At 40.8% G+C, this 23,826-nt stretch overlaps 1 protein-coding gene across 2 annotated transcripts in view; it reads left to right on the forward strand.

Annotated features, from left to right (window-relative positions):
• The first annotated feature begins 2,866 nt into the window (after positions 1–2,866).
• The window catches only part of LPGAT1 (lysophosphatidylglycerol acyltransferase 1), a 76,127-nt gene continuing 55,167 nt past the window's right edge, over positions 2,867–23,826 (forward strand). For both annotated transcript variants that reach the window (XM_047839956.1, XM_047839957.1), the window contains exons 1-3: positions 2,867–3,006; positions 3,260–3,451; positions 4,343–4,607. In XM_047839956.1, coding sequence (XP_047695912.1) covers positions 3,326–3,451; positions 4,343–4,607 — 391 coding nt within the window. In that variant the 5' untranslated portion in view covers positions 2,867–3,006; positions 3,260–3,325. The remainder of the gene's footprint in view (positions 3,007–3,259; positions 3,452–4,342; positions 4,608–23,826) is intronic.

Below are 23,826 nucleotides of genomic sequence, written 5' to 3' on the forward strand. Positions count from 1 at the left end.
TTCTGTTGTCTAAGCTCCGCAGTCTGTGGTACGTTGTTATAGCAGCCAAAGCTGACTAATACAGATCAGAAGAGATACGATCAAATAATGTAGAATTATGAAGGGTCTAGAAAAGAATGTAATTATCTCAGGATACCACTAGGTCAGGTTTTCTTAAAGTAAGGTCTGCATATTACCCACATCAGAATTACCTATGATACTTTTCAAAATGCAGGCTCCAGACCCCTCTGGAAGTACTAACATGTTCTGGGGTGAGGTCCAAGAATCTATCCTTTCAATAGACATCCCAAGGTGTTTTGCATACTAAAGTTTGAGACCCACTATTCAAGGTCCTGCTCAACCTCTGGACCTTTTCTGGGCCTGGCTGGCTAGTACTAATTACATAGTAGCAAGTGCTGGTGTATCTGTGCTCTGGCAGATTCTCAGTGATCCAGGAACCAAGTATAAATCCCATTGTACATATTAAGTGTCAGCCAGTGTTTACCAGCATATGAGGAATCCTGAATGGGATAAATCAAATAGAATCCATGCCTTACCTATCTTATTCACTTAAGAATATAATGATATATAAAAAAGAACTTATACAACCCAACACCAAGAAAACCAACAGTCCAATTAAAAAATGGGCAGAGCACATGAGTAGACATTTTTCCAAAGAAGCCATACGGATGACCAACAGACACATGATAGGATGCTCAACATCACTAATCAACAGAGAAATGCAAATCAAAACAGTAAGGTATCACCTCATACCTTTCAGAATAGCTAAACTAAAAAACATAGGAAATAATGAGCGCGGGCAAGGCTGTGGAGAAAAAGGAGCCCTCACGCATTGTTGGTAGGAATGCAAGCTGGTGCAGCCACTGTGGAAAACAATATGGAAGTTTCTAGAAAAACTAAAAACAGAATTACCATATATGATCCAGCAATTCCACTACTGGGTATTTATTTACCCAAAGAAAACAAAGACACTAATTCAAAAAGATCTATGCACCCCCATGTTTATTGCAGCGTTGTTTACAATAGCCATGATATGGAAGCAAGCAACCATATGTCCATCCATAGATGAATGGATGAAGAAGATACATATTATAGTGGAATATTACTCAGCCATAAAAAAGTGAACTCCTGCCATTTGCGAAAACATGAATGATCTAGAGGATATAATGCTAAGTAAAATAAATCAGTCAGAGAAAGACAAACACCATATGATTTCACTCATATGTGGAATTTAAGGAACAAAACAGAGGAACAAACAAACAAACAAACAAAACCCAGATTCTTAACTACAGAGAAGAAACGGGCGGTTGCTGAGGGGAGGTGGGTGGGGAGATGGGTGAAATAGGTGAAGGGGATTAAGAATACACTTACTGGGATGAGTAATGTATAGAATGGTTGAATCATTATATTGTGCACCTGTAACTAATATAACACTGTATGTTAACTATACTTGAATAAAAAAGAATATAATGGTATCTTTTGAACAACAATAATTTACAGTATGAATATTTTTTCTCTCACGAGATTTATTTAAAGATGTTACTATGTTATACGGAAAGTTCTCTCATAGGGTCTACCCCTTTTTATGCCCCACACAACTGTATATATTAGTGAAAGAGATAAATAACATCTATAAATAAAACAAATTAATAATAGGTGGAAAGGAATTCTAATCAATTCTTTCAGCCAGGCTCTGTGCTTTCATGCATGGGAATAGAGGGAATAGAATGGAGGGAATGGGAATAGAAGGTATTCGTTCATACGGCATAAAAGTGAATGTTCTTTCTTTCATTTGTGGACCAAGGAGGGAATTAGAAATAGTTGAGAGTCCCAAGCAAACACAGTAACAAATATCATCAAAATAGAATAGGTGGCATTCTGATTTAAACGTGGCAGTTCGCTTAGGGACATGTAAAAACTGCTCCCCACCCATTAACAAATTTGATTAAGGGATATCATCCCCCTTTTTTTTTTAAGCTGAAATTTAGGTAGGCCATTTGAGAATGTTCAAGTGGGCAGGTCATTGGGTCATTTTGTCTATTCTCCTTATGGCCATCCAGAATTTGAAACAGAATGCAGCTCCAGTGTCCCAGGAGTGACCTGGTCTGCCCAGGGGTACCTATGGCCACTATTTTTTGAGCACTTATTCAGTGGCAGGCTCTGCCTAAGTGCTTTTCCCTCCTTGACTAACTAAATTTCAGTGTCTCTGGGTAGACCACTCACTCATTCCCACTGGATTCCTATTTTTTTTTTTTTTTTTCTTTAGGGGGATGGGGGTGGGGACGTGGATGGGCGATTGGAACTGTCATTACTGTTCTGGGTGTTCTCCAGAAACAGGAATTCTGACCCTTAAGATGAATTGATTTTAAACTCTAGACCTTTATACTCTGGGGAGGTTCAGAAGAGAAGCCGTGAGAGCAACTGGGTTTTATTAGGAAAGGAAAGAGGGCATCCAGCCTCCCAGGAGACAGCTTCCCAGTTTGGGCAGTAATGGGTTGGTCCGACGCGGGAGAGCGCTAACAATGAGAACCGGCCGTGTGGTCTGAAAGGCGGCTCTCGATCGGACCGCGGCACTCCTTGTGTGGTGTAAGGACAGCTGCTCCTTACCAGACCGTTCTCAGCCGCCCTCCTCCTGGGAACGGGGCTCGGCGAGGTCCCGCCGGCCTAGGGACCAGGCAGCCCCAAGGGCCGGGACCCGAGGACCAGCGGGATCGGGGACGCGGGCGGCGGCTGCCGAGCCTTCATTAGAGGGCGCTCTGGGGGCGGCTCCGCCGAAGTCTCGGCTCCCGCCGCTTCCTCCCCGCCGCCCCTCCCCGCCACCCCGGCGAACGCGGCCGGGCCCCGGGGAGCGAGTCTCAGCGCCGCGGGGACCGGGCGCGGGCCGCGCCGCAGCCGGAGCGGGGCCGGGCCCCGCCGCCGCCTCCTTCCGCCGGCCCCGCCACCGGCCATGCATTCTTCCGGCTCCTCTGGCTCCCGCAGCCCGGGCCGGGGCCCGGCCCGCCCGAGGTAACCTCCGGCTCGGCGGGCGCAGGCCCGGGGCTGCGGCGGCGCCGGGCCCGGAACGGCGCCCGAGGGGGGGGGGCGGGGAAGGGGTGTCGTCGTCGTGCGGTCCGGGGAGGAGGCGGCGGCGGCGGCATGAGGGACGAGGGCGCGGTAGGCCCCGAGGAGGAGGCGGGGGCGCGGGGCATCCGCCCGCCTCCCCGGACCCGCCCCGGTGACAGGTCCGGCCCCTGAGTCCCCGCCGTCCCTCTGTCCGCAGGCAGCCGCGAGGGTTATAGGGTGCCCGCGTGCCCGCTCGCGCCGCGCCTCAGCCGCCGCCGCGTCCATGACCGCGACCCCTCGGCCGGGGACACCCGCCGCCGCCGCCGCCGCGCAGCACCGCGCCCCGGGCCGCCGGCCCCCGGCCCCGCTCGCCCCCGCGCTCCACCGCCCGCCGTCCGCGCCAGCCGAGGTGAGCCCGGCGCGCGAGCCGCCCTCGCCGCCGCGACCCCAACCCCAGCCGCGGAAACCGCTGCGGGCGGGCGCCCCCCGCACCCCCCCACCCCCTCCCGAGCGCTGCCGTCGCCTCTTCCTCCGCGCTTCTAACATCATCCCTGGCTTGCCTGCCCTCCGGTGCGGGACTTCATTCTCATCTGTGCCCCCCGTGCCTTCACCTCCTTCTGGCTTTTGCTCCCCTCCCCCTACTCCCGTCCTTCCTCCTTTCACTGTCTTAGCCCCCACTTTCTTCCTCTCACCTTCCTGCCCTCTTTTCTAGGCCCTTCTCCTTTTTTTCACCCTGAGTCAAAGGTTAAACAAAAACCCCTTTGCCGCAAATGAACATTGTTAGCGTAACTCGTTTTGCTAAGGCGAGAGACCGTTCTAAGGCACGATCGATGTGCAGGAATGGTAGTGGTTCGGGTACCCAGGTTCTCCTAGCTGGGAAAGGGGATCGGGTCCCTGCAACAGCCTCCTTTCACTCGTGTCGTCAGTTTGGAAATACTGAGGGGGTCTGAAGCAAGTGGGTCTGTTTTTCTTCCCCAAAGTCCAGACAGCAGACTGCAGTGAGGCGCGGTGCGGGGACGGCCACTGATTAGTTAGTGGGGATAGTATTATCATTTGCTAAATATATTATGACATACCCTGTGCCTCCGTGAACAGCTCCCTTGACCTTGTGCGGCTCCTCCTCCCTCGCTCTCTGTCCCCCTCTGGAATTTCCCGGAGAGATCACCGAGGTACTACACCGCGAAAGCTTAGACCCTCGATTTTTCTCGTGTTTTTGTGCTGGAGGCGATTTCTATGTTAGTGACTATTTGGATGTGGATGATCCATTTTCCTTTTTAAATGAATTTTTCTTTCACCTCAGAAAGACAGGACGGACGCCCATGTGAGAATGGCTGTGACTTTGGAAGAAGCCCCGTGGCTGGGCTGGATCTTGGTGAAAGCCCTGTTGAGGTTTGCCTTCATGGTCGCCAACAACCTGGTTGCTCTTTTATCCTACCTCTGCTATGTAATTGTACTTCAGCCCCTTCGACTGCTGGACAGTAAGCGGTTCTGGTATATTGAAGGATTCATGTATAAATGGCTTTTAGGAATGGTGGCTTCTTGGGGATGGTATGCTGGATATACAGGTAAGAGTGTGAGCACTTTTGTTTAACGCCTATGAAACAATTTATAATGTTATGCCTAAGTCAGGAGCCATGATTAAATATATATTACATTTGGGGTTGAAGACGCCTTGATGCTTTGGCTATTAAAAAAATAAATAGAAAACAATTCTATTGAGTTTTTTTTTTTTTTCAGAATCCCAATTTAGGAACGATGATATTTTCAGATGTATAATTTCATAGTTACATCCTGATAAATTCCTTAAATAGTATGTTTTTAATGTGATTGACATTGATTCAAACCGGTCTGCCAAGGCTCACCTAGAGGAATAGGAGTGGGTTATATAGGACTTGAGGGCTTATAAAATGAGATAACATATTTAGCCCATAAACACATTAGGAATTTAGAAAAAGGACTGGGCCATATTTGTGCTAAGATAGTTTAATAAGTTTTTTCATTTAATGTAGTATTGTGTTAACATTTTGAGTCAAGCAAAACATGGCTTTCTTTCTGTGATGTATGTTTCTTTTGTTTACTAGAATCTATATTTTAATCTCATACATGTGTATTAGAATATTAAATATAAGAATTAAGTTTTATCTATGCCAAACTCATTTATGTTCTGAGTGTCTTTAAGTAGATTTATATTTCTGCCTTTAAATTGCATTTTGGGGAACCAGATTAATGCTGTTCTGAAGCGGACTTTTAAAGAACTAAATGAGAAGTAGCGTTTATTTTTATTTTCTCTTTATAAGCCTTATGTGCTTTGAGAACTTGGGCCTCTGATGTGAAAATTCTTTGTTTATTATATTCATTTGACTTTTTTCCCCTAAGAATTACGAAGATGAAAAAAAAAAAAAAAGCATTGAGGTTTCTAGCACTTGTCTTAGACATTGAGGCTGTTATCATAGGATTTTATAATGGATAGTTTCCTTAGAGATCATGCTGCAGATGCTGCGGTCAGTGGAGTCTGTAGTTCACAGCTTGGAAAAGTGAGGAGGGTATGAGGGTGCTCTCGGGGTCACACAGCATGGCAGTTCCCCGTTTTAAATTCTCTGTCTCCTTCTTTCCTGCCCAGGCTGCATCTGTAGATTTTATCCATATACATAAAAAAAGGACTGACAACACATAGCTTTTATGGAGTCCAACGGACTCTTGCTAGGTCAGAGTGCTCTCAGTTGCCCCAGATGAAGTCTTTTTTCCTTTTGGCAATGCTATTTATTATTCTGCAAGACCCAAAGCTCCTGGGATAGTGTGTGCATTGCTTCCCTGTCACGGGTCTTGTTGAGATCCCATGCCCTTTGGGTACAGTAGGTGAGCTTCTAGTCCTCTTTTAGGACCTTGTGGTAGCAGTAGTAGTGGTAGAGGGGGAAAAAATGAAGTTCTCAACTATGGTGCTGAATTCTTACCTGAAGTACTGCTGTCTTAGAATCGCTTTGTTCTGTGTAGTTTTAAGCTTCCACAAATATGATATGTGGTACTGGTGACTTTGCTCTTTGTATTGTATACTTGTTGGCCAGTTTTAAGTCAACTCATAGATTAGAGTTCTAGAAGTTCATTCTACTTAAACACAATGAAATTAGTGAAATGTTTGTGCCCGTGTGTGTGGTTTGTTTGTGTATAAGGGTTAGCATGATGAGAAGCTGAAAAAAAAATCGGCATTGACCTTGAGATTGTAGTGAGTGCAGTGATGCTGCTTGAAGTTAAAGTGAATTAACCTTTGGCCACAGCATGGCTGCAAGGCATTTCTGAGGATATTTTCTTGTGGTGTCTTTCCCTTGCTGACTGTGGAACTGCGCAGTTTCTTTTGCCACCTGCTTGGAAAGTGGTCCTGGCATGATCTGCATATTTTAGTCTCTCTGAAGCATCTGTTCTCTTCAGGCTACTGCATTCTAACCATTTAAATATAGAATATTTTAGTGTTTATATTTTAAATGGTTTTCCAATAGGTAGAATGCTTTGAGAGGGTTTGATCGTAAGGAAACACAATCAAGAGGTCAAACAAATGTAGAAATGACTTTTGTGGAAAGCCACAGCTGGGTCTAAAGCAACATAAGCAGGGGATTGGTGAGCAGATGTACCCATGAAAGAGGTTACATTAGCCTTTGTCTGGATTATGTATTCCATTTCTTCCCTTTGTGTCAAGAGGAAGGTGGGATTCAGTTTTTTCCTTTCCCTGTGCTTAAGTTTCACAGACAGAAAATTGAACACTGCCAAAGGGATTCTGCTCGGCAGATCTAAAATGTTCATATTTCAGAATAGAAATCGCCAAACTTTGTTGAAAAACACTTCTGAGAACAACTTAAATATTAAGTAATGAAATGTTAATTGGGAAGTTGGAGATTGAATATTTGTGTATAATATCATTTTTTCAAATTGTGACATTGAGTCTAAGACAAGTGAGTTAGCCAGCTCTGCTGCTTTTGTTGATTATCTAACCTAGCTACCCCAAAGGTAGGTACTTGGGCGAATGCAGCTATTTAAATTTAAATTAATTAAAATGAAAAAAAACCTTAAAATACACTTTCCCAGTCACATCAATCACCTTTCAAGTGCTCTATATTAGGTGGGTGGTGGCTACTGTATTGGAGAGCACAGACACAGAACACTTCCATTCCCAGAGAAAGTTCCATTGGATAGATCTGATAAATAGTAAGTATGGCTTTTTCCTTTTTCTTAGGAAAAATGCATTTTGTCTTTATAAAAAGAATATTTTTCTGAACATAGTTCTAAACAGATTTCTTTGGGGATGATAGGAGGATTTGTTAAAGTCTTATAAAATTGTGTTTTAATTTTTTTTAAATTTATTTTATTTTTTTGAGAGCGAACCTCAAGCAGGCTCAACACCCAGAGTGGAGCCTGATGTGGGGGTTGGGGCTTGATCTCACGATGCTGAGACCATGACCTGAGCCGAAACCAAGATTCAGAGGCTCAATTGACTGAGCCACCCAAGTGCCCTAAAATTGTCTTTTAATTTGAGGCAAATGTCACAAAAATTACTGCTTTAAACTCAGACTTGCTTCTTGGATGGTGAATGGCAAGGCCAGCCAAAGAACTTGAATGAACATTCTTATACTTAGTTTGTATTTTTAGAGCTGGAGTACTGCCTATGGACCCAGAACATGGAGAAAGAGATTTTCTGGTCTTTCTGCCTGTTTGTGACTTTCCAGGGGAACACATTTCTTTTCTTTTCTTTTCTTTTTTAAGTTTATTTATTTATTTTTGAGAGAGATAGAGGATGGAGGAGGGACAGAGAGAGATGGAGAGAGAGAATCCCAAGCAGGCTCCGCGCTGTCAGTGGGAAGCCTGATGTAGGGCTCGAACTCATGAACCTTGAGATCATGACCTGAGCAGAAATCAAGAGTCAGGTGCTCAACCGACAGCCATCTAGGCACCCCCAGGAGAACACATTTGTTGAAAGAACTCTGAGGACATTGGAGTTTGTTCATCCCTAGCTTGCTACTAGGTAGTGATGTAGTTGTTACCACATTTCCTTTCATGGGAAATGCTGTACAAACATCTCATGTTGAGGAAAAGTTGTATACTGTCTTTGACCTAATATTTTGAGAGCAAACAAGAAGAGGTACTAGCTTAACTAATGATCTTCTGTATATTTTATTCAGATCTGGGATAAATCACTTCCCTCCTCCCAATTTAAGTGAAGCATGGCAAATTTCAGAGGTTTTTTTTTTTTTTTACATAAAATGTGTTTAAAATAGTGCAATTTTTGTTCACTTTATTTATTTTAAATGTTTATTTATTTATTTTTGAGAGAGAGAGAGTGGGGGAGGGACAGAGAAAGAGAGAGAGAAAGAATCCCAAGCAGGCTCCACACTGTCAGTGCAGAGCCCAAAGGGCTCGATCTCATGAACTATGAGATCATGAACTGAGCCAAGGTCAAGAGCCCACCTGAGCCACACAGGCACTCCCCATTCACTTATTTTAATAAATTTATTGTTCCCCATCCAAACACCTTTAGTTAAAGTCTCTTATACAAAATCATTTTAAAAATATTCATTATAAGTGGAAGCTCCAGAATTTCTAAATTTTTTTTTTTAACGTTTATTTATTTTTGAGACAGGGAGAGACAGAGCATGAATGGGGGAGGGTCAGAGAGAGGGAGACACAGAATCTGAAACAGGCTCCAGGCTCTGAGCTGTCAGCACAGAGCCTGACACGAGACTCGAACTCACAGACCATGAGATCATGACCTGAGCCAAAGTCGGCCGCTTAACCAACTGAGCCACCCAGGTGCCCCCAGAATTTCTATATAGAATAATTGTCTTTGGGCCATAGTCTGGCGGAAGGGAGCTGGGGTGTCAGGAGGCTTGCCACCAGTTTGTTTCTGCCCAGAAAACACTCTTTCCCTCAGATTGGGTATTTGTGGCTTTAGGGAAAGCGGATGGAGATTAGGTTTAGCTTCCCCCCATTCCCCAAGTGACAGCTGGCATGACTCCATTAGTCCTTGTGGGTTATTTGATTATTTGATAGTGTTTTACCTTTTTTGCTGGGATACACATTTATTGTGTGAGAAAAACTATTAGGAATTCTATCTGACATCAAAACTCTAGAGATTAAAAATATATCTCCTAGAGCAGTATTTTTCCACCTTTGAGTCATAAGCCAATTTAGTGTGTCAGGCTGAACATTGAAAAACAGTGAAATAGAATAGAATGAAGATAAAAAGATCAGAAATGTGTATCTGTACTGGGGAGTGCTACAGGATGTATTTTTTACTATAAGCCCACTCAACATTTGAAAGGCACTGTTCTAGTGGAAAGAGCCCTGCAGTTGAGAGTTGGGAGTCACATGGCTTAATCTGGCTTTAACTTTAACATCTCTGCTCACTGGTGGGGGTGAGGTCCTTACCTGCTCAGTGCCCACAGCGCTGTGAACTCTTTACAGGTAGAGCTGTGGTCTTTATAACCCTAGAGTAAAGTTTCTTGCCAGAAGCTCACAGAGTTCCCCTTAAGTATTTCTTGAATGATTCCTTTTTTCTTGCACCTCCTTCCCCTAACTTCCTGAAACCTCTGATAGCAAACACATTGCAGTCCACAAAATGTAAACCCTGAGCTGGATCATGTTTTTCACACATGTACATAAATGCATATATATATATATATATATATATATATATATCCATCTCTTACACTGTCACATTTGTTAATTTAACACACCTTTACTGAGCTTCTATTATATGTGGGAACAGGTGCCCTGGAGATGCTGAGATGCAAAAGACATAGTTGCTGACTTTAAGGAGTTCACAGAAGCCTTGGTGGGGAAGACAGTGCACCAACAAAGAAAACATCCTGGTATAATGCTCTAGTGGAGATTTACCATGGGATTAAAGAGGAAGGGCTCCTGATCTCATGCAGGTGGTAGGTGGTAGCAGAGAGGGAATAGGGAACTTAGGGACGGAGCTGCTTTAAATGCCTTTTTTTTTTCCACTAGGGAAGTACTTGTCTGTGGGGTTAACTGGATAATCAGTAATTATATCAGATTTAAAAGACTTGCATAATGTGTCAGTTTGAAATTTGTATCTTTGTGATGATAATATTAGCTAGCTAGCATTTATTGACACATTAAACCAAGCGGTGTCCTGAGCGTCTCGGCCATTTAATGCCTACAACAGTCTTACCAGGTCGGTACTTAGCAGGGTGGTATAATGATAATACCTTCCTTTTGTTATTGTTGTGGAAATTCAAACACAGAGGGTCACAGTTATTTCCCTTTAAGCACTAACTGAGTTGATGTCACTACGGGTAGAGTCATTATTGATCTTTATATAATATTCCTAGAGTCTTTTAATCTTTACTACCTGTATGTCCTTTTGTTTCTGAGGCTTGAAATCTCTTTACTAAACTACAGCTTTTAACACCCGAAAGCAATGTCATTGCTATGGATTTCTGCAGGAGGTTAAAAAAAAACCTGTGGCTTCAATAGAAATATTTGTAGTATACTATAAATTTAATGAAATGGCACTTTCTTAAATCTCTACCCTTACAGAGAATGACAGTTCAATTAGGATTTTTGTTTTTGAGTGCTTGACAATAGATTGTCAACAGAGTGAAGGGTTACTGCATGATATTAGGTCCATAACATCATGGGCAGAAATCCAGGCAAGGAATTTTCAGTACAATGTTTTGATTTTTATATGAAAAAGTAGTATTAAATGCCTTGAACTCAGCAGTCTGGCAGTACTTTAAGTTTGGAATCTAGTCTTATTTCAAAGATCATATACAATTGAGTAATTTATTTAGATAGTTCTCTTTAAAAGTATACTCATTCATGCACACATACCCAGGAACACACGAAGCAGTATTTGCAGTTTGTAGTGGTTAAGACCACAGATTCTTGAGTCAAAAAGAGCTGGATAAAACAATTCCTGCTTTCTTTTTGTTTGTTTGGCTGGTATTTCTTTGCCCATTCTTTGTTTTCAAACTTTTAAAATTACTTTGATTTAGAAGTAGTCTAGTAATCAACATGGAGTTAGGTTTTCACTTTATGAGTAAATTTGTAAATCTCTTTGTTTTAATATGAGTTGAATCTATTTATATTTGTATGTCAGATATGCTTTGTTTGGACTCTGGCATTTTATTTTATGTTTTCTGTTGTTTTTTTTTTTTTTATTTGAGAGAGAGAGAGAGAGAGAGAGTGTGTGTGTGTGTGTGTGTGTGTGTGTGTGTGTGTGTGAGAGAGAGAGAGAGAGAGAGGGAGAGAGAGAGAGAGAGAGAGAGAGAGGAGCAGAGGAAGAGAGAGTCTTAAGCAGGCTCAATCCCATGGCCCTGGGGTCATGACCTGAGCTGAAATCAAGAGTTGGATCCTCAACTGACTGAGCCACCCACGCGCCCCATTTCCTGTTTTATATAAATTTTAGGTCTTTCACTGTTTGTTGCTCTTTTGTTATTGTGGTATTTAGGAAGGTTTGTATTTTTCTCTTGTTAGTTGCTTTATATGATGTTCTTAGTTCTCTGTTGATAGTAACTCTTAGTTCTCTTCTAGGAACAAAGGTAAAATTCTGTTTAAATCTTCTCTCTTCCCCTTTCTCTTCTCCATCACCCAATCTTAGTCAATACTCAGTAGCATTTATTCACAATAGTATTTGCATTTATAATATTATGTATACCTCTAGTACTTGATTTTTGAGCTTTAAGACTGTTGACTCCCAGCTATTATGTTAAGGTAATCAGTAAGCTTATTATACTTCCTGCTCCCAATTTTTGTTATTTGCATTTATACATTGTCAAGGCCTATAATATTTATGTTAAATTTATCACCCTTATCTCCCTCTGTTTTAGTCTTAATTCTTCAGTTAAATACATATATAATGCTAACCCAAGGACTTTTGCAGAAATTTTTCCCAGTCATTCTTTGGTTGGCTGAAGTTCATTCACTACTGGTTTCCCAATAAGGATCATGGGAACAATATGGGAATTATTCTTGCAACATGTTTAGAACTTCATTTTTTTGTTGCTTTATACTTGAAGGACAGCTTGGCAGGTAACAAAATCCTTGGCTCACCCTTTCCTAGAGTAATATAGTGTTATACAAATGTCTTCTGGCATTCACTGTTGCTGTGGAGGTGTGTGAAGCCAGCTTGTTTTTTTCCATTATTAATGATTTTATCTTTGTTGCCTATCTGCTGAAAGGATTCTTTCTGTCTAATATTTAGTAATTGTACTAAGATATGCTGGTATAGTATATGCTGGCTCATCTGTGCCCTTTTAATATGTGCCTTTAAGTCTCTTTTATTTAGGGAAGTTTTCTTTAATTATATCTTTAAATATTTATTTAGTTTGCTTGTTTTGATTTCCTTTTTTGGCGACCTAATTTTATATTTGTTGGCGCTCCCTTTTTAATCTGTCACTTTCTCATTAATTGTTTTAAACACTTTCTAATATGTGTGAGTTTTTAAAATTTTTTTTTAATGTCTATTTTTTGAGAGAGAGAGAGACAGAGTGTGAGCAGGGGAGGTGCAGAGAGAGAGGGAGACACAGAGTCCGAAGCAGGCTCCAGGCTCTGAGCTGTCAGCACAGAGCCCGATGCAGGGCTCGAACTCACAGACCTTGAGATCATGACCTGAGCCAAAGTTGGATGCTTAAGCGACTGAGCCACCCAGGCGCCCCTCATATGTATGTTTCTATCTTTAATGTCTCTTACCATGTCTTCTGCACTGTCTCTCTTTGTTCTCATTTCAGTTTCTTCTTCATTTCTGTGACGGTTTTATGTATTCTTCTGTTTCTTTCTTGAGTTCTATCAGTTCATGCTTTCACTATTCCTGTTGCCTAGACATTTCTTCCTTGAGTTCTTATATTTATGCTTTGTGATTTTCTTCATAGTGGTAGTGACTTCACTGATTTTCTCAAATTCATGCGAGAATATTTAGTTATAATTTTTATCTTATATAGTGTAATATTTTTCTAGTGAGCATTCTTTGACATTTGGTACATTGTGCTGCTCATTTCTACCATTTTTCTTACGGTATCTCTAAGTGAATGCTGTGACAGTTACCTTTTTATTCCTTGTACCTTAATGCGTTGGATTCTTCACAGTCAGCTATTTGCAGGAGGTACGGGTAGGAGGGCCAAGGTAGATTCCAGATTTCTGCCCCAGAGAAAGTCTTTTTTACATATGGCACCTGGGTGTGCTTCTCTATGTTGCCGCAGGTCCTCTGCTTTTCTCCAAACCAGACTGAATTTAGGTGGCTTTTTGCCACCAATTCGGGACTTCCCACTCCTTCCTTTGCGGCTGTGAATGGAGGGACACAGCCTGAGCGTGCCAATGTAAACCCTTCTCTTTAGGGAAGTGCGTTTTTGCTGTTGTTTTTGGAGATCTGCCACAATCCTCATCACATGCCATATTCTGTCTCTGTCTCTGTCTCTGCTTTTCACTCCCATCACAGATTCTGTCTGATATCAGTCTTGTTTGATCTCAGTCCTGATCTCATGATTTTTGGAGTTTTTATATATTTGTTTTTCTCCTAGGTTTGCTAAAAGAGAAGTTTTGTAAAGTTTTTTTTTCTCTTTTTCCTTGTTGCTATGTGTATTTTTCAGACTCTTGTCTATAACTCCCCATGTTCGTATCAGAAAATACAACACAAGATTTTTATTCAACTATGTGTAATTCAGATAGCTCTGTCACCATTCTGTTGTACTACTAGTTGATTATTAGAAACTGGAGACAAGTTTTACCACTTAATTTTCTTTTTTTTTTTTTAATTTTTATTTCTTTTAGTTATCTCTACACCCAAAGTGGGGCTCGAACTTATGACCCTGAGATCAAGAGTTGCATGCCCCTCTGACCGAGCTAGCTAGGTGCTCCCCTAATTAATTTTCTTTAAGGTCTGTCTAAAATCAAGAAATAGCTTCCCTAATTTTTCCCCTCCTAGTGGTTCCCAAACTGTTTTGATTCTTGGACTACTTGTCAGTGTAGGTAAGACATCCACTCTATTTCTACTTGGCTGCAGTAAAAAAAAGTCACCAAAATGAATGGAAGGAGTGAGTTACCTTTGGTAAGAATTCAGTAAGGAATATGAATGAAATGTAATATTAATACTAGTCTTTAGGGTCTGGTCTGTGGATCACCTGGAAAACTTTAAGGATGGACAAACTTTTGTATTCATGCTCCTCAAACCTCAGTTAGTATATTTAGAATATATTACATGCATTATATATATTGAGCATATGTGTAATATATATTAGTTGTATAAAGTATATTATATATTAAATCTGTTATAGTGTATTTGTAGTTTGTTATAAACTAGTTTCAAGAGTTTCTTTTCGGAGTTTACAAACTCGTGGCCATATTCTATAGCTGATGTTCTTTATTGGCCCTTTGCACTATTTCAACTTTTTTTAAATTAGTTCTCAACATTTTGAAATTAGGGAGATTTCACAGAACATAAAAAATAAAACCAAGACTTCCTTGGGAAATCGGAATTCCAGCTGTGCTGGGTCCTCATTCCTGTCTGGCAGCAGTTTGCTGGAGCTAAGTGATGGCCACCTCCTTTAGATGGGGCCTGGGATCTCTAGTTCACCTGAGATATCCCACTCCTTCCTTGTCTTCCTCTGGGCCTGCTTTGCTCATTTACATTACCTGCCTGCATCCCAGAGGCATAGATGATGTTCATTTAAAACAAAAAAAAAAAAATGGAACCTCAAATAACAATTACTAGTCTCTTTCTGGTAGACATTTGGTAGTTTTGCATGTATATGCCTTACAAGTGCCTATAAACTCATGAGTTCTATCATTGAAAACTGAAAGTTTGTTAGAGACCTCGGCTGTGGATTTCATGTAGCAGAGACATGTGATGGGAACTAAAAAATGAAGTGCCATTAGTAAGAACTGTGGCCACAAGGTTTTTCAATTCATGTACTATATTTCTAAGCTAGTGAAGTGTTTCCTACTATTTGTACACTCATTAATTAATAGAACCTTCGTTTCATCTTCTGAATATAATCGTATAAAATCTAGATTATTAAAATTCCTTCCCTTTGCTTTTCATATTTTGAAATATGAAGAACAAGGCAAGCCCAGTTGATTTCTGTATCTCTAAATTATAGTAAGATAGTTAAAAACTAGTATTGTAAAAAGCATGCATAAATTTTAGTTATGAAGTTATACTTTTTCTTAGGGTTTAATAGATCTGATAAAGTTTGCTAGCATAGCACCTTCTGTAAACTTTTTTTCTACTCATTAAACTTTAAGAAACCATTGTGAATCATGTACATAAGACATGTTTTGCATATGCTGTTAGTTCGAAGCTTGCATTATTTGGCACTTTAAGGGAAAAAACATCTGTAAAGTTAAATACATCAGGATGTTTCTGAATCATCAGAGGACTAAACTATGATCAGTATCGATTTAGTGTTAAGAATATATAATATATATATTTAAATTGAAGTATAATTCACATAGCATAAAATTCACTGTATTAAAATGTACAATTCAGTGCTTTTTAGTATAGTCACAAGATTGTACAACCATCAGCACTGACTAATTCCAGAACATTTCATCACCCCCAAAAGAAACCCCAGCCAATTAGCAGTCACTCCCCATTTCCTGTTCCCTTCAAGCCCTGGCAACCATTAATCTGTGTTCTGTCTTTATGGATTTGCCTATTCTGGATGTTTCATATAAATGGAATTGTATAATATGTGGTCTTTTGTGCCTGGCTTCTTTCACTTAGCATAATGTTTTCAAGGTTCATCCATATTGTAACATGTCAGTACTTCATTCCTTTGTATGGCTGAATAATACTCCATTGTATGGATAGACTACATTTTGTTTATACATTCATCAGTTGGTGCATATTTGGGTTTCCACATTTTAGCTATTGTGGATAATGCAATAAACATTCATGTACAAGTTTTTGTGTGAACATATGTTTTCAATTCTTTTGGACCTAGAAGTCAAATTGCTGTGTCATATGATAATTCTATGTTTAACTTTTTGAGGAACTGCCAAATTGTTTTCCATAGCAGCTGTCCCCTTGTACATTTCCACCAGCAATGTAGAAGAGTTCCAATTTCTTCACATTTTCACTAATATTTATTATTTTCTGGGCTTTTGTTGTCCTTTTAATTTGGCCATCCTAGTGTATGTAATTATAATTTAGATTTCCATTTCTCCAATGACTAATGATGTTGAGCATTTTTTCATTTGTTCATTAGCCATTTGTGTATATTTGGAGAAATGTCTATTCAAATCCCTTGCCCATTTTTATGTTGGGTTATTTATCTCTTACTGTCTTTTTATCGAAACTTATTGTTAAGTTTCTTTCTATTCTGTATACTACACCATCTGTTTTTTCATTGGTTGATTATACTTTTGGTGTCGTATCTAAGAAACCATTGCCCAATTCAAGATCATGAAGATTTACACTTAGGCTACCTTTTGAGTTTAGCTTTTATATTTAGGTCTTTGATCTATTTTGAGTTAATTTTTCTATATGATGTAAGATAAGGGTCCAAACTTCATTTTTTGTTTGTGGATATCCAGTTGTCCTAGTGTTTGTTGAGAACACTGTTCCTTTCACATTGAACGATCTTGGCACCCTTGTTGAAAATCAACTGGAATTGATTGGAATCAGTATGAATTAGTATTCAGATTTGGGTTATTAAGTGACCCCTTCCTACCTCTTTATTGAGGAGATGCTTCCTAGTTATGTGTTTTACTAGTAGTTGTCTTAGAAATATGGTTATAGGGAATAACTATTTCCAGTTTGCTCTCTCAAGAAAACAGAACTTCAGTTGTATCTTGTGTGATCGATCAATCAAATATTTATTGACTGCCTGCTGCCAGTTAGTAAAGTTATTGATTTGTAAGATACTGTGCTAGAGAGTATGATCTAGATTAATTCCAACCAAAAGGATTTTGGACATAGTTTTTATTTTTTATAGATGCCTTTGGGAATACTTGTGTTTGCTATGAACTGTGTGTCCAAAATGTACCAGGTGCAAAGTTTTCTGAAAAAGAGATCAGTATGCGCATTTTCCCTTAAGGTGATGGTTCCATTTTTTAAAGTTAAGTTAGTTCCTTGCAGAGAAGAAAATTAACTGGAAGCTAAATTTATTTTGTAGAATAAAGTATGGATTACATAGATGAAGAACAAGGGTGTCATTTTCAATAAGAATTGCAGGCTGTTTTTTATGGGTGGAATAAAATTGCTTTTTGTATATGAGAGACTGAATTGGGCAGTCATTTTATTTTTATTTTACTTTTTTTAATTGAAGTATGCTTAATATACAGTGTTGTATTAGTTTCAGGTGTACAATACAATGATTCAACAAATTCTATACATTACTCAATACTCATCATGATAAGTATTCTCTTGGTCCACTTTATCTATTTTACCCATCCCCCCAGGGCAGTAATTTCAAAACTGCATCATTTAAAGAAATTTTAAGCCTCAGATACTTACATACAGATGTATTTTTAACAAATAATAGATATTGCTAAGTAAGTGTGATGTTAGAGATAGCATGATATATTAGAAAAAGTCCTTGACTTTTGAGTTAGTAGGAATTTAGTTCCTGCCACCACCACTTGCTAGTTGTGTAATTTCAAGCTACTTACTTATCTGAGCCTTAGTTTTACCACCTGTAAAAATGGAGGTTATATTTATCTCATATGAAGCTTAAGTGTAACGTGAATAGCATGGTATTTGTTATTCTATAAATAATAACAGTAATAATATTATTATTATATTAATGCCTAGGAAAACAGCTGTGTTAATCTCTGGGAAAAAGCATGTCTAAATGAATAAAAGCTAACATGGGATAGTTTGAGAAATACATTTGACAACACTCAAGTGTAGTTAATAGTATAGCTCAATAAAGTTCTCTAATCAAGAAATAAAAATAATTTGTCATTAGTAATTTAAGCCATAGTCCAGCTGAAATATTAACTAGTGTTGATGTTTATAAGTTATGAAATCTTCAAAGCAGTTTATGTTTAACAGTGTTCTGACTGCCTCCTCTGCAGGCACTGTGCTGGTGGTGGGGGAACGGTGGCAAATAAAACAGCACTGCCCCTGTTCCTCTGCAGTTGACTTTTTCTGTGGGAGACAACAGGAGTCACATGGTAACCATGTGATCACAACTGTGAAAAGGGCTGCAGAGAACAAGTGTAGGGGCTGTGGGAGTAAGGAGGGCCAGGTTGCCGCAGCATGGAGTGAATGAGGCAGAGAGGAGCAGGGTTGGGGGGTGAAGGGAAGCTGAGGAAGCCAAGTCCATTGAGGTTGTGTAGCGCGTGTTGTGGATTTTGAAATTTATCCTAAGAGGAAACTATTCAAGGATTTTAAGTAAGGGAATGACGGAATCAGATTCGCATTTGTAATTCTGTACTCTGCCTGCTTTGTGGAAATGGATTAGAGAAAGTGAGGGTGTGCAGGGGATGCCCTTGGGAAGATTCTCACTTTATCCGGGTGAGGTGACAGTAGCCTGGTCTAGGTGATGGCAGTAGAGATGGAAAGAAGTGAACCAACTGGAGAGTTTTATAGGAGGAAGATGGCCAGGAGTTTCTGAGCGATAGGACATAGAGGATGTAGTAGAAGGGCAGGTGACAGGGATGACAGGGTTTCCAGTGTGAGCTGCTGGGTAGATGCGGAATCTCAGAAGAGGCAAGGTTGAGAGGAAAGATAAAAATTTGGCATGGGAAGCACCTTAGTGGAGCTCTGCACTGTAAATGGGTATACAGTCCAAAACACACAGGAGAAACCTGAGCTAGAAGGAAGAATTGGGAAATTAGCAATAGTATTTAAAGCCAGAGGCTGAAGGAGGTCACCTAGAGAGATTGTAAGTACCTGTAAGTACTGAGTGATGAGAGGCCCAGGACCAGACTGAGGAAATGCTGACATTTTGGAGGTTGGGGAGAGCGGGATGCTTGAGCCTCAGAAGGAAAGGCTAGAGAAGCCAAAGGTGTGCCTGCCCTAGGAATGTGGTGGCAGAAGTCAGCAGCGTTTCAAGGGAAGGGCTGGGTGAATGCTGCTGACAGTCTGTTTTGTAAGATCAGAGCTGATTTATTCTTTTACTGCATTTGGCAGGAGCAGCTTCTTCGAGATGGTAGGAGTGGAAACTAGATTGTAGTGCATTGGAGGTGATGACAAATGGGAGGAGGTCTAATGGAAACATGAACGTGTGACTTACCAAAAGTCTGGCTGTCAAAGAATAGAGGGCAATAGTTGCATAGTTGCAGGAGAGAAATTGGGTCAAGAGAAGGCTTTTCAATTTTTTTTTTTTTTTAAGATGGAAAAGTCTAGATTTTGAACCACTTAGAGTAGTTCATGATGAAACCATGGTCATTTACTTACACAACTCAGATGTTTAGGAAACTATCTTAGAGGAGATTGAATGAGGGCATACTTATCAGGGTTCAATACAATTCATGGAAAGCACTTAACCGTTGGCTCTGGTGGCAGAGACAGATGGTGATGCGGCATCTCCATAATTTGGTCCGTTCTGAGCTCTTATTACTCAGGCTGCTCTCCCTCAACCCTTCTTCATTCTCTCATTGATGTTCTTCCTCTCCCCTGTTAAATAACAAAGTTCAAGTAAATTTGAAGATCTAATTGGCCTTATTAAATAATTTGTGAGTCAGCAGCAGCCCATCTGGCAGGTAGGGAGGTGTTCCCAGGATTTGTACAAAAATGGGACGATTTTGTAGTTGGGGGGGAGGGGCGGGGCAAGAAAGTTCCTAGCAAGCTGTCTTTTTTTTTTTTTTTTTTTTTTTTTAAGGCAAGGTGTCTTATGCACATTACCTCATCTTTCCTTAGGGGATAGAGAGAACCCAGAGTGCGTGACAGGCTCATTGGTGCAGATTGAAAAATTCCTGGCTGACCAGGTTAAGACTACATTTCTGGGGGAGGTTGGAACTGCAGTTAGATTACATATTAGGCACCAGTTTGAGAACTAGGTCTAAGTGACAATCATTTTGGGTCTGTGGTTGTATGTGTGTGTGTTTGAACACCCTCAAATCTGTTCTTCAGTTTTCTTGAAAATTTCTACCTACTTACGTAAACCCCTGACATCCCGAAAGAGGACTTTGGCTTCCTCCCTTTTGACCTCAAACTTTTTAGTTGGGTTTTTCTTTCTAGCTTATCTCTTGGCTCAGGCAGAAGACCCTGAGGGCAAAGCATCCCCCGAGGGGAACTGAAATTACGCCCTCAAGCAACAAGGACTGCCCTGAGCCAGCAAGGCCCCCATCCACGATTGACCCCAAGAGGATGATCAATTTAACCTTCACTGCCTACCTGCACGTACCTACCCTTCTTTGCCCCACATTTGCCTTACGTAATCCTGGAAGTATTTTCGACATTTTGGAGACAGTCTTTGAGACTGTCCGCTGTTTTCCTGGTGTTGGCCTCCCTGATATAAATTCCTTTCTTGCTTCACCACCACTCGTCTCTCTGCCTTTGTGTTTTGTCACTGCCAGTTAACGGACCTGGTCTGTTTGGGATCCCCACACCAGGCGTTCTTGCACCCCTTGTGCCCTTGGCGCGCTGGCTACAGTCCCCCTCCTCCACCCACTGTAGCCTCCACTGTTAACTTTCTTTCTGAACCACTTTGCCATCTACTCTGTAATTGTATTCCTACCTGTTGGGCTGCACTGCTTCAGAGTTCTCTCAGGGTCAAGAATCCATACGCGTGTTAAGCGCTGTCTGTGGACGAATAAATGATGTGTCTTGTACATATGTGTTAATATTTTCCAAACATATGTAGCTGCTGTTTTAATTAATAAATCCCTTAAAAGCACCATGTACATTTTGTTGTTGCTTTTTGTTATGGAGATTTTCACTCAGTGGTAGAAGAACTGTATAGGTGCCTGCCATATTTTCTGACATTAATAAAGACTGTTTGTGTTTGAAACAGTTAGGATATACTGCCCCACAAATAAAACATGCAGAATTCCGCTTCAGGTTTTTCACTGTGCTCTACTTTTGCTGTTCCTGTCTCTTTAATTTGTCGGTTTCTTAAGGGCAGGGGTTGTAGTTCTTCTTCCTTTTACCTTTCTTGGGCCAGGCTGCGGCTCTTGGGCCAAATCCAGCCCATGACTTGTTCCTTTTGTAAATCTCCAGATCCTGGTTTTTACACACCACCATTTGCAGTCGGTCTGATAGGAAACACTTTGAACCCCAATTACATGAAATGTTACCTCCTCCCAAGAGAGAATTCCATGGTTCTTATTTGTTGTAGACTTGTATTGCAAAAGTTGTATTCAATTTTATATTTTTAATTTTGTCCACCAAAAATTTGTAGAAATATGTTGGCAAACAAATTTGTTATGGAAATACCTATGTAATATACTCAATATTGCCTCTTGGCCTTAATAGCCTAAAATCTTTACTATCTGACCCTTTACCGAAAAGGTTTACTGGCCCCTGCCCTATAGCAGTAGTTCCCAAATTTGTCTGCACATCTGAATTATCAGAGGAGCTTTAGGTATGTGTGTTTCCTCCATCCTGGGGATTCTGATTCAGTACATTGAGATGGAACCTGGGAACCTGTATTTTTAATAAGCTGTTTAGTTGTTTGGGAGTCACTGTTCTTTCATGCATTTTGTAGGGTTAAACTCCAAGAGCTAATGAAACGGATATTGGATTAGATGCCAGAGGACAGCTTCTTATTTTCTTACTTCAACATGTACCAACTATGGGACCATATCCAAGTAGTGACTTGTTTTGTAGGTTTTTAAAAAATTTCCAATTCATCTGTTTATAGACAGTTTTGCTCTGTCCTCTACAGTAGTAGTTGTTTTACCTATTGGGATTCATAAGAATTGCTTTTAGAGTCTGATAAAAGTTATGGGCCCACCCCCTAGAACAGTGCACCTGTATTAATTTCCTATGACTGCCATGGCAGGTTACTCCAGAAGCGTGTAAAACAACAGAAATTTATTCATGCATATTTCTGGAGACCAGAAGTTCACGTCAAGGTGCCAACAGGGCAGAGACTCCAGGTGACATTCCTTGCCTCTTCCAGCTTCTGGTAGCTGTAGGCATTTCTGGACTTATGGTTGCATCACTCCAGCCTCTGCCTCTGGGGTCACATTGCTGCCTCTTCTGTGTTCTGTGTGTGTCTGTAATAAGGACACTTATCATTGATTTAGGGCCATCTGGATAACCCAGAATAAGTTCCTCTCAAGATCCTTTATTCACAGGTTCCAGGGATTTGATGTGGATGTCTTGTGGGGTGGAGGGTGGGCATTTTTGGATTTACCATAGCACCTTTGCACATGCTCACAGTTTTACAGTTTCAAAGGGTTCACAACTCTGAGGTCCATGTATGGACTCTATGGACTCCAGGTTTAAACTCTTTGCTCAGTGAGAAGCACCTTACACCTACAGTGTATTCTAGTTATTAGTCCCTATTCTCTCCTCTTATGTCATATTCTTTTTTTTTTAATTTAAGTTTATTTATTTATTTTGAGATACAGAGACAGCACGAGTAGAGGAGGGGCAGAGACAGAGGAGAAGAGAGAGAGGAGCCCAAGCAGGCTCCACGCTGCCAGCGTGGAGCCCAACGTGGGGCTTGAACTCACAAACCGTGAGATCATGACCTGAGCCAAAATCAAGAGTCAGACACTTAACCAACTGAGCCACCCAGGCGCCCCTCTCCTCTTATGTCATGTTCTTATATTCATCATGCTATTACCACTGAATCTTGAAATGGTGTTGTTTTCTTGTCATGGCCTTAGATTCTTTAGGGTTTGCTTTTTGAACTGGTTTCTCTGCTTCCTTTAGGAACTCTTTATCTTCTGATAAGACTTACTATTTTAAAAGAAAAGCCAAGTTTTTCCCAAGCCTTTCTACTGAATTCTGTATCAAGGAGGCTAACCTCTGTGCAAACCATATATAACTGATTATGCCTCCAGTGAGAAGAGAAACTTACCTGGAGTACGATGTGCCCGGCCTTCTAGCAAGTGCTCTCACGTGGCTTAATTAAATACTGAAACGCATCCTCAGAGGGAGGTCATATCAGTCCTACTAAATAAGTGAGGAAATAAAGACTGGTGAAGTTAAGTAACTCGTTCAGTGTGGGTGACGGAGCTAGCAAGGGACAGAGCTGGTCTGTGAATGAAGGTCTTCTGCCCACGCTGCTTTCATTATACCATGAAAACATAGCATACCTCCCTTTTAGTTGCATGCTTAGTAATCTGCGTAGACAGGGCCTATCTATGCTTTGGTGTCAGGAACCAGCAGACCTGGATTTCAGTCAGGTTTACAGTGCTTACTTATCGTATTACCTTGTACAATATCTTCTCTGATCCCTAGCTTTAAGTAAGACCGATACCTGGCTTGTGTGCCTTATGGGGCTGCTCTAACAACTGACAGACTATGAATGAAAGTTCCTCAAAATCAAAAAATCTTACTAATATGCAGTATAATTAATTAGTTTCTCATTTGATTATACTTTTAGTAGTTTCTTCTTTTACTATCCTAGATTTCAAAGTTTGGGAATATGGTCAAGCCTCCAACCAGAGGCTACATTAGTTCCAAGGCTGAATTTGTTTGCTTAAGACCTCTTGGGTGCTTGGCTGGTACAAGTGCTTACATTTGCTTTCTTCTCTTTCATTTTTAGGGGAATCCCCACTTTTGTCTAGTTCAGCTGCACTTAGGATATCTACATGTGTGATAAGTTTCTGAGCAGTTCTCTCTCCTAGGTTAGTTTTTAACTCCTCTCATTGCCTCTTTGCAGTGGGTTTGGGTGGTGGCCTGGGACTATGCTCTGGAGACTCTTCCCT

The sequence above is a fragment of the Prionailurus viverrinus genome, chromosome F1 (genome assembly GCF_022837055.1).
Source record: "Prionailurus viverrinus isolate Anna chromosome F1, UM_Priviv_1.0, whole genome shotgun sequence".
NCBI lineage: Eukaryota > Metazoa > Chordata > Mammalia > Carnivora > Felidae > Prionailurus > Prionailurus viverrinus.